The sequence below is a fragment of the Mustela nigripes genome, chromosome 15 (genome assembly GCF_022355385.1).
Source record: "Mustela nigripes isolate SB6536 chromosome 15, MUSNIG.SB6536, whole genome shotgun sequence".
Taxonomy (NCBI): domain Eukaryota; kingdom Metazoa; phylum Chordata; class Mammalia; order Carnivora; family Mustelidae; genus Mustela; species Mustela nigripes.
In genome coordinates this window covers 84,806,902-84,817,663 of record NC_081571.1, presented here as the reverse complement: position 1 = coordinate 84,817,663, position 10,762 = coordinate 84,806,902, and the positions used below count along the sequence as shown (strand labels likewise).

Genomic DNA, 10,762 nt, shown 5'->3' with positions numbered 1-10,762 from the left:
TCCCAGCCTAGGGGTTTGGGGAACAGACCAGGAGGCCCAGGCCCAGCTCCAGTGTCTGGGTGCTTCTCGTGGTTGCCGGAAGGCTACGGCATGGTCTTCAGCAGGAGTGAGGTGGTCCAGTGAGAAAGTCACGTGTCCAGCAGGTGGGGTGACAGTGGTCCTAGGAAGCTGCTCGTGCAGCCCAGCCAAGAGGTAACACCCTTGAGGACAGTGTCCTCATGTCCCCGCCACAGGGGGTGCACGTAAACGCCAGGTCAGTGACGCCCTGGCCCCTCTTTCTAAGATGGGGCTTCCCTTGAGGTCATCTCTCCAGACTGACCCTCGGTGACCCCGCAGGCCCTTGAGCCCACCGGCCCTATGTCCAGGAAGCGACATCTGCCAGCTCTAGTCTGGTGAGCAGTAGGTGTGGACAGATGCAGGTGCGCAGGAGACAAACTGGTCAGACGGGGCATCAGACCCTGGCTTCTCCGGCGCTCGGCTTCAGTCCGGCTCTCGGGAATGGCTTCTGCTTCTTCGTGCATTTGCGTGGGAGCGGTCAGCCCTTCCCCGAGGCGGCTGGCCGTGCACGCTGCCCTGACCTCCGGCCCCTCTCAACACCGCAGAGGCCTGTGGCAGCAGATCCGTGTACGACGGGCCCGAGCAGGAGGAGTACTCGACGTTCATCATCGACGACCCCCAGGAGACCTACAAGACACTGAAGCAGGTCATTGCTGGTGTCGGGGCCCTGGAGCAGGAACACGCCCAGTACAGGAGGGACAAATTCAAGAAGACCAAGTATGGGAGCCAGTGAGTATGGCGTCTGGGTTGTAGGGGAGCCCTTGGCAAAGGTAACGGGGAAGGGACTGCTAGGAGCTTCCTGGGGCAGAGCCCTACCCTAAAGCTGCCCGCACACACCCGTGAGGCTTGGGCAGCCGCCCATCTCCTCAGAGCAGCCTTCCTGTACTCTCCAGCTGTCGGGCAGTGCGCCGTGGGCAGCAGCTCCCTAACTTCCCGCCTCCCGGTCCCTCCTTCCTCCAGAACCACCTCCTGACCCATTGCTTCCAAAATTAGGCTTCAATGGGCCAGAAGCTCCACACCCTTTGCCTCTCTCTAGGCCACAAGTACGCTTCTGTAGGTGACTTCTGCCTAAGTCTTTTCCCTGTTTGTATTTTTCACATTTATTCCGATGAACATGTATCACGTTTAAAGACGGAGCAAAGATACGAAAACGTGCAGAGGGCACTGGCGCTCGGGAGCTCGGCCTCACTTGCTCTGCTCCCGTTTCCCCTTTGCAGGGAGCACCCCATTGGAGACAAGAGCTTCCAGAGCTATATCAGGCAGCAGTCGGAGACCTCCACGCATTCCATTTGAAGCCGAACGTCCTGTCCCAGGACGGGGCCCTGGGCTGTGGGCGGAAAGCCACAGTCTTCGGGCTTGAGGGAACAGAGAAAGGACAATAGAGCATGGGGCCTTCACTTCGCAGCTCACCTGTGACCAGCGCCGGGCTCACTGGTCAGCTGAGACCCTCCCGGAGCTCATCTGTGGTTGCTGGGGCTCCGTCGTCACACTGGTGGCAGGCGACCTGGGCTGGCTCTTCTGGAAGGAGGGACCGGGACCGCCATGCCCGCTGCAGAACTCATGCTTCCTGTCCTGGACCCTTGGGCCTCTGCTGGGTTCTGTGCAGCCTGTGCGGTGGAGCCCCCAGCTCTCTCCTCCCACACGCCCTGCGGGACCAGCACGCTGAGTGCTTCGTGTCTTGTCGCCTGCCGGCGGCCCCGGCCCCGGCCCTCTGCTTCCAGCCCTGCCGTTATTCCTGCTGAAGGTCAGTTTCGCTTCCTCGTGCGTCACCACACAAAGGCCCCCGTGTGCGAATGCCTTGACGACTCGGAGGTACAGGGCCTTTCTGCCGAGAGTGCCGGGGCTTCCCGTCTCTCCTGCAGACGCTGGCGTCCCGCCGCTGCCAACACTGCCAGAGCGGGCAACGCGCCGTACAGAGTGTCCGGCCTGCGCCTTCAAGCAGAATCATCGTTTGCTGTTGGTGGGACTGAGAGCAGGGTCCGCCTCAGCTGCCCCTTCTGGGAGTTTGGGGAAGGTTTTTAAAATAGAAATGTGCATTATTTTCAAGCTGTTTTTCTTAATGTTTTTAGAGGACCGTTTCTAACGAGCTGTTTGATGAAGTACCTCAGAGCATCTAGGCCTGTCGCAAAGGGCAGGCACAGGGGCACGAGCCGCTTCTCTGGGAAGCCGGTGGACGGCCCTCCAGAGCGCCCGAGGGGCTGCAGCGTACTGAGCTGTGCAGATCCCCAGCCCCTGGGAGCAGGGCTTTGCTGTCTCTGTGAGGCCCCTAGAAGCTGCCAGGCAGTGGGGGTGCTTTTCTGTGGGGCTGGAGGGGGCCGACGTGGGGCAGCCGGCCTTTGAGCGTTGGAGAACACTGTTCAGATGCTTGGACCTTGTGCCTGTCTCCGCTTTTATTTGCAAATACTGTCCAGACTCTGACCCATGGCGTATAGGACTTGTCACAAAAATAGTGGAGGAAGATGTTGCAGAAAATACCCTTAGGGATGCACAGCTAGCAGGCCGCACCGGACTACCGTTTTTAACTCGGATTTGTAACTTGAGGTCTCTGTTTATAAGATACTAATGATCTGCAATGTATTTTACTGGCCAATTAAAACAGACGTTTTATTCTTTCTGAGGACGGTTTGATTAACGGCGCACGTGGGCGATGGGGCCTGTGGGAGGCTGGGTGGCAGCCCACATGGCAGGGGAGGTTCGGCTGCGAGCCTTTGGATCAAGCGGAAACCACAGTGCTCTGTGGGATGGGATGTGCGGGGCCTCTGAGCGCGTCCGAGCGCGTCTGCTGGAAGCTCTGGTGGGGGTAGAGATGGGTGTCGGCCCAGGAAGGGCCCAGGATGGGCTCCGCACGTGCTGCTGTCTCCGAGAGGCCGTGGGGAGGCCGAAGGTGCTGAGGGCCCTGCCCCACCTGGACGGGCGGAGGGAGGGGCCGGACGCACCGAGGGGACCTGGAGGAGATGTGACTCCGGAGCAGGGCGCATCGTCTTCCTCTTCTTGCTTCCATGTGGCCTTCACTCCGTTGCTGTTTTAACTCCAGCCCGAGTCAGCTGTTAGGAAGGAATTAGGTGAGCTGACTCTGGGACATCAGGTTGGACTTGGGGGGGCGCGGTCAGCCCCTCTCTGGGGTGTCGACTTGGGTAGGGAAGCACCATCGCTGCTTTCCTCTGGCCCCTCCCAGCAGCGGATGGCCGCGGGCTGGGTGGGGGCTGATGGGTACAGAGGGGTCACACCTGCCCACGAGGCCTCCAGGTCAGAGGCCACCAGCATCCGTCAGCCGGGACAGGAGCGTCCACAGCAGGGCCCGGTGGTACTGGCCAACTCAGACACCTGCGGGACCCAGGGAGGTGCTGCCCCCGTGGAAGGACAGAAGGGAGAAAACCTCAGGGAACGTGGGACCCAGAAGCCCCTCTCCTGGGACTCCTGACAGGTCACAGTGTCTCTTGGGCCTCTGTGTGTCCATTTGCTCTTCCTCCAGACAGCCCAAGCATCCCTCCGCCCTGGCCGTAGCCCCTTGGCCTCTCCCCGAACCAGCAGCTCGGCACGCGGGTACCTGTGCGTCGGCGGCGGTGCCAGCCCCCCGCTGGGTGCAGAGCCCGCCCCGGGACGTGCCGTGAGGCGTGTCGGAGGGAGGGACGTGTATGTGGAATCGGGTCCCTTTTGTTCTGAATATGAACGGTCGGCAGGCTGCTCAGGGAGGACCCTGAGTGTGACGTCCTGAGGCCTTGGGTGCTTGGAGTTCCAAGAAAGTATCTGCTGGGATGACATCAGACAGCTTCTGGCAAGTTGTATTGTGTGTCCCCCAAAACCTCACAGCAACGTCCTGACCCCAGCACCTCAGACTGAGACAGAATTTGGAGAGAGGATCTTTAAAGAGGTCATTAAGGTCACCCGAAGTCATTAGGGCGCACCCTAGTCCCGTATGACCGGAGTCCTTCTAAGATTGGGATGCAGCGGTGGACACGGGAGAAGCTGCTCAGCGTCACTCGTCATCAGGAAAGGATGAGTCCGGACCACAGGGGGTGTCACTTCACACCGGCCAGACGGCAGAACGGCTGAAACCAACAAAACAGGAACCGTGGGTGTGGGCGAGGACGCAGAGCAGGGGAGCCCCGTGCGTTGGTGGGGACGCAGGCCGGCGCAGCCGCTGTGGGTAACAGCATGGAGGCTCCTCAAAGAGTCAAAACCAGAGCTTCCGCACTACTGGGTATGAGCTCAGAGGAGAAAAAACATGGGTGCAACGGGCCCCGGGCTGCCAGCCGCCTTCTCTGCAGTGGCCACGATGCAGAAGCAGCCGAGTGTCCGGCGAGGATGGACGCAGGAAGATGATGCGGGCTGTGGGTGCACACGCAATGGACCACGACTCCGCGTCAGGAGGATGAGGTCGTGCCACTTGTGATGTGAGCGGACCCAGGGCCCTGCCGCCCAGTGAACGGTATCAGACGAGTAAAGACAAAAGACCACGTGAGTCCACGGAGACGGCACGAAACAGCGACGGCGAGCCCAATGAGTAAACAAGAGCCAGAACCAGAGCCACAGAGAGAGACTCAGCGGGGCGGGGTGGGGGCCTCCGGGGGGGCGTCTCGGTCACGGGGCCACCTGGGGCCGAGGGGTCGGGAGCACGTGGCCTGAGGGCAGAGGGCAGCTCTGCACTCGCCGGGGAGAGAAAGCAGACACTGCGATGTCCTCCCGAAGCTGCTGCACTGCGGCGTGTCACGCGACTTGGAGGAGACACAGAGCAGGTTAGGGCAGGGCTGCGCGGAGAGACGACGCGGCAGGGCGCGGGATCGAGGCTCACGCTGGCGGGGCGGCTGCGGAGAGCCCAGCCTGGCGGCACCCACTCCGGGCCTTCCCGCCTCCCGACCGTGGGAGCCCACGTGGAGCCGTGTCCTAGTCGCGCCGCAAACCAGCGCCGGCTGCATCAGGGCAGCCCCTGCCCACACGGCCACTCCTGAGGGCACCTGGAGCTCCTCCCCTCGGACTCCTGGCCACGGATGAAGGCCTGGGGTGCCAGCCCGGCCGCATCCGACCCTGGGTCCCTTTGCCTGCGTTTGGTGCATGGGGACATTGTCCTAAGAGGAAGAGACGGAATCTCGCCCGGAGATCATCCGCAGGCCTGAGGGAGACCCGGCCCTGGCTGTGCGGCACGTCCACGCTGTGGAGGGCTGCCGCAGGCCTCGGAAGGGCGCACGCGCGGGAAGGGCTGCGCTGGGCTGACTTCCGACCTCTGACAGTGCGGTGATGTCACAGGGGCCACTTGGCAACGGGGGCCCCCTGGCCACACTGGGCGGCGCCTCAGACGGAGGTCGGAAGCCATGCTCTCCATCTGACGTGTGCTGGGGAGCCCGTGTCCCTCTTCTTTCCGAAAACCTAAGAGAGGCGAGAAGGATGGAGAAGGACGCGGCCGCACACAGGAGGCACCGGCCGGGCCCTGGGGTCCCTGCCTCAGGGGTGGCCCCTGGACACCTCAAGGCAGCCAGCGAGATGGCCGAGCTCCAGAGGAGCAGGAGCATGGGCGGCCTGCACCAGAAGGGGGACCCTCCCAGCTGCATCAAGAAGCTGTCCAAGGAAGCGGGTAGGTCCCAGGCAGTGTCCCTCCCTCCTGCCCGGCCCCACGGCCCCCCCCCCCCCGAGAATCTGAAAGGCCTGGCAGAGCGTGCTAGACCCAGGGTCTGCCGGTGGCCAAACTGGGGCCCCTCGGAGCGGGCCACAAGAAGCAGGGCTGCGGTCGGGAGTGGGGCGAGGCCAGCTGTGCCTCCCAAAGGCCGTGGCCACGTAGAACGTCTCCAGGCAGTCCACTCGGGAGACATGCAGGGAGGGCCACCCGTGAGCCCCTGGGGGGCGTGGGCGTGGGGTACGGGCCGATGAACCTACACAGGGCTGGGCTGCCCCCGGGGCAGGGGTGGGACACTCCGTCCTTGTGTGAACCTTGAGTTTCGCCCTCCCAGGCTCCCCAACAGCAGGCATCTCAAGGTCCTCCTCCCGGAGGGGCTGGACCCCGAGGTGACTGAGGGTTGCTGGTGACTGGTTTGGTCATTTGCCAGGCCCTCCACGGTCCTGGTTCTCCCGGGAAGGTCACCCAGCAAGGGGCCCTTGACGAGGGTGTCGGGAAGCCATGGAAATGAGACGTGGTCAGTGGGAAATACAGTTTGTTGTTCCGGCCCGAGGGATGAAGACTTGCTCTCTCTGGGTAAACATCTCTTGGGGGGGTGGGGAGATGAGGAGGTGCTGGCCGGCTGGGCACAGGGCCACCTCCGCCCCCCGAAGCCTTGGAGCAGGGCGCGCCTTCCACAGGCTCACGAAAGAGAAGCAACTTTTCCCGAAGAAGAACCGACCTAAGTCCACGCAGGCAATATCGCACAGTGAGGTGGGAGGGGGTCTGGTAGTGCCGCCACGAGGCCGGCCACGAGGGAGGACAGTGCCGGTCCCACTGCCGGATCCTCCCAGCAGCACCGTGGAATCTCCCCAAACCGGGTGAGTGGCAGACACATCTCGGTGGCGCCCCGCCTGCCGCACTGGCCCTGGCAGCCCGACGGATGCAGCAGAGCGTTGCTGCCTCCCCAGAGCCCGCCGGCGGGGAGCAGCAGGGTCACCTGCCAGCCCCACTGTCCACGTGGTGAAGCAGGTCCAGAAGAGGGGGCCCTGCCGGTGCACATCTGCTGGGAACGGGCAGTGAGGACACGGGAGCTGGGCTGGTGAACCCGATGGGCGGGACAAGGGGCAGCCGGAGCGCATCTGTAGCTGACGGTCCAAGCGGACCTCAGGATGAGCCCAGCGTCAGAGGGAACAGCGGGAACCTGGGGTCTGCGTGCTGGAACTGTGGGTCGTCACACACTGAGCCCAGCTCCCCACCCTGACCTGTACAGGGTCCCCTCGCTGCCCCCATGTGCTCAGAGTCTTGATACACAGACACTTTCTTGGAGAAAGGAAAGGGGTGAGACCCGCAGACGCTTCGTACTACTGCCCTGCCTTTACATCAGAGGATGCACGGGGCGTCTACTTGGGAGAGAGAAGATCATGTCTCTTTTTGCGGATTCTTCCTTCTTGCCAGACACAGACAAATCACAGAAAGAAGCAGGTTTAGAGATCAGCCTCGGGTCTTCAAAGCATGCACGTACACACATGCGTGCACACGCATGCCCACGGGTAGGGGCCTGCTGAAGATTTTCCAAAAGAAATCAATTTTAAAATTCCTGCTAGAAAACTGCTTCTGAATCACTCAGGTCCTGTTCTCTGAGCTGGAGACTGGGTGTTGCCTTTTCTCCCTGGGATGTCTCAGAGCCACCAAGTTCCGGAATTACCATCTGAAGGCCCGAGGGCTGCCCCCACCCCCGACACTGCATGCTGCCCCCTCAGACCCTGCCCGTGGCCTTTAGAGCCTTGTCTCGGGGTGGCCAGCACCTGCCTCAGCATCCCTGAGCCTGTGTGGGTGCGGCCGACAAGAGCAGGATGGAGGACCCCTTGTTCTCACCCGCAGGGGACTCAGATGAGGCAGAGAGAGCGTCCGCAGACATGGCCGAGGCCACGTGCCCTGAGCTCCCGGGAGGCCTGGCTGGGACGCGTCTCCCACCAAGGCCGACTGCCTGACCTGGGGCAGCGCCTCTCGCAAGAGCAGGCCCAGGGCAGGGATGGCGTGGGAAGCTCAAGGGCCACCCAGGCCCCTTGACTTGCAGAGAAGCAGGACAGCTGTGCAGGCCGCCCCTGGAGCCCGGCTTCCCCTCCCCGGCCCGCAGGTGCCCCCAGCCTGAGACGTGCGAGCGCCAGTCTGGGTGGAGAGCCTTTCCTAGAACTGGGGCGCTCAGGGGCGCCTCCCCAGCCTCCTGTCAGGAGCAGGATTGGAGGTTTTGTCACTTCTCACCAGGCTGCACGGCGTTTGCGTCTTGGGCCCCAAGTGTGCTGGGGTGGGGGACGGGGACGAGCTGGCGGTCCGGAGGGGAGCAGCTACGGTGAAGCAGCCACCTCTGCCGTCCTGGGCCCAAATGTGGCCACACCGAAGTGGGACCTGGACCGTCCTCTCCGACTCGGCACCTGTGGGAGGGCCGGCCCGTCCTCATAGGGCCAGGCCGTGGGTCCAGGAGTGCTGACGACAAATGCTTCTCCTTCCTCCCCAGAGTCCGAAGACCAGGGAAAGGACCCACGGACCGACACTGAAGATGCCGGCGGGTAAGAGGCCTTTGTCCAGCAGAGGTGATTTTCAGAGACAGGAGGATGGCACAGGAGACAGTGGGGTGGGGAGCAGGGCCAGCCCCGAGGTCGACATCCAGGATCCCGAAGGAACCCTGGAAGGAAGGGGTGCCCTGAGACGACCCCGAGGGCTCAGACGGGAGGGTTTCTCAGGGATGCTAGCCACCCCTGCCCTGCCCCCAGCTCCTGCTTCCCTGGGCAGTCCCTGGAGCCAGCCATGGCCCCGAGTCCCAGGAAGGCTCCTGCTGTGGCAAACGTTTGCACTCAGATCTCCAGGCTGCTGGGCCGGAGGTCTCGTGTCTCCGGGAAGGTCTGGGTGTGCAGCTCGGTAGGCCGACGGGCTCCCTGCACCCAGGTCACTGCCACAGAACCATCCTCGAGGAGCACTACCCCATCTTCGATGCCTGGGCCTGAACACCTCTGCCTCGTCCCGCCCCCCACCCTCCCACTGCCAGGCAGGAGGAGGAGCCTCTACACCCTGTCCCACCCTGCTCTGCTGGGGACAAATCCCAGAACTTTCCCAATGCCCAAGGGGAGAAAGGGCCAGCCCGAAGCCGCATCCATTGCCCTGCTCCCCCCACAGTCAGGCAGACCCAGAGGAAGACACGCAGGAAAAGCACCAGGACACCCGGGGAAAGTTGGACCCAGACGGTGGAAGGACAGAGCCAGAGGTGAAGAGGAGCCGCCTGGAGGAGAGGGGCCAGGGCGGGAGGGCTGGCCAGGCACAAGCGCCCGCCACCCGAGGGTCCTGCTGGTGCTCACCTGCCGGTGTCTCCCCGGGAACAGGAACCAGAGTCCGTCAAGGTGGATGACCATCGTGGAAAAGAGGCAAGAGCCTTGACTTTAGTAATAGGGCAGCCCAGCAGGCACAGCCCTGCAGGACCACAAGCAGGCTGTGGACACACGGTCCCGGAGTCCTCCCAGCAGGGCCATGCCGCAGGCTGGAGCCAGTGCTGCCTCAACCCGAGATCCTTTCGGTCAAGCCCTGGGCTCCAGCTGACACTGGGCGTCCTCGCCACAGCTTCCCAAACGGTGCAGTTGCCAAAGGCACATGGGACCTGACAGGAGGTAGCCCAGAGGAATGCTGCTGGCCCGTGCCCTGGAGCACTGGCCAGAGACCCATCAGAGGTGTGGTAGGACTTCCCACTGGGCACTTTCCGAGGGAAGGAGGCTCTCGTTTTCTTCCTGATCATGGGAGGGAACGGAGAAGGAGCTGGACCCGTTTTAGCAGGACCTACAACAAATAGTCCCTGCTGGGGGTCCACGGGTTCGCCCCAGGTAGGTGTTCTAGCCAGCCCTGGCGGGCAGCAGCCCCTGGAACTGCTTGAGCCACTCATGCCTCAGTGTGAGTCTGCACCAGTGCGGGGCAGAGTGGGTCCCAGGAGGCTGGTGGGCAACATGCTGCTGTGGGCCAGCTCTGGGCAACCACTTATGACCCGCAGCCCCGGTTCTCAGAGGGTGAAGCCCGGGGAGACCCTGGGGTCTCAGGGACCTGTCAGGGTGAGTAGGGAGAAGAGGAAGGACTCTCTTCCTCTCGCCAGAGCTGGCCATGGACTCCTTGCCGTCCACACTGCCAGCAGCTCTCTACCCAGCTCCTCAGGAGCCCCCACTGAGCACAGCCACTGTCGGGTGGTCCCAGTGGTGGTGCAGACCCGGCTGCCCCAGGGCCGGGAGCCCCTCCCAGAAAGCCTCCGCTCCTCTCCAGCTCACCCCATCTACACCTCTTTGGTTTCCATTCACAGACGCCATCTGTATTTGTGGAGATTGATCTGGGAGACTGTGCCGAGGAGGTAAAAGCCCTCAGACGACAGAGCCAGACCCACTGCCAGGAATGCTGGTGCTCAGGGCCCCCACGGCCTGTCCGGGGAGCCTGTCCCACAAGAATGTACTGCAGGCTCAGGCAGAGGCGGGCCAGAGTGCCAGGAGGACTCTGGATGCTGGGAATCTGGCCTGGGAATCTGAAAGCCACCCTTGGCTCCTTCTTATCCTCCACCCTGCCTGCGTTCTGGTTTCGTCAGAGACTCTCAGGCCAGGGCTAGCCCTTCTGGGAGCCTACTGGGGTGGTACAAAGGGCATAGGCTAGGGAGTTGGAGAGCAAGTCTCCACATCTGGCTCTGCCAAGAGATCCACAAATCACCATGTCTCTCAGTGCCTCTGTTATTTCATCCATACAATGGGGATCTTGGTGGTACCTACATTCCAGGTTGTTCTGTAAAGCACTCAGAATGGTGCCTGTACCCAGAAAGCCTCAGTACTGGGTATGATCACCACCATCAACCACCACCACCACCATCACCATGACCACCACCATCACCACGACCACCACCACCATCACCACCAACACCACCATCACCAACACCATCACCACCATCACCACCTTCACCAGTATCATGACCATCACCACCACCACCATTACCATCACCAGCACCATGACCACCACCTTCACCATCAACACCATCACCACCACCATCACCACCACGGCCACCACCATCACTGTGATTATCACTATCACCACCAACACCATCAC

At 62.5% G+C, this 10,762-nt stretch overlaps 2 protein-coding genes across 3 annotated transcripts in view; both read left to right on the top strand.

Annotated features, from left to right (window-relative positions):
- Positions 1–2,669, top strand: part of RASA3 (RAS p21 protein activator 3) — a 113,511-nt gene extending 110,842 nt beyond the window's left edge. For both annotated transcript variants that reach the window (XM_059377857.1, XM_059377859.1), the window contains 2 exons: positions 603–786; positions 1,275–2,669. In XM_059377857.1, coding sequence (XP_059233840.1) covers positions 603–786; positions 1,275–1,350 — 260 coding nt within the window. In that variant the 3' untranslated portion in view covers positions 1,351–2,669. The remainder of the gene's footprint in view (positions 1–602; positions 787–1,274) is intronic.
- Positions 2,670–2,741: 72 nt separating this feature from the next.
- C15H13orf46 (chromosome 15 C13orf46 homolog) overlaps positions 2,742–10,762 on the top strand; it is a 13,364-nt gene continuing 5,343 nt past the window's right edge. The window contains exons 1-6 of the mRNA XM_059377801.1: positions 2,742–5,721; positions 8,163–8,214; positions 8,438–8,563; positions 8,749–8,964; positions 9,011–9,063; positions 9,978–10,025. Of these exons, the coding sequence (XP_059233784.1) occupies positions 5,293–5,721; positions 8,163–8,214; positions 8,438–8,563; positions 8,749–8,964; positions 9,011–9,063; positions 9,978–10,025 (924 nt within the window). The 5' untranslated portion in view covers positions 2,742–5,292. The remainder of the gene's footprint in view (positions 5,722–8,162; positions 8,215–8,437; positions 8,564–8,748; positions 8,965–9,010; positions 9,064–9,977; positions 10,026–10,762) is intronic.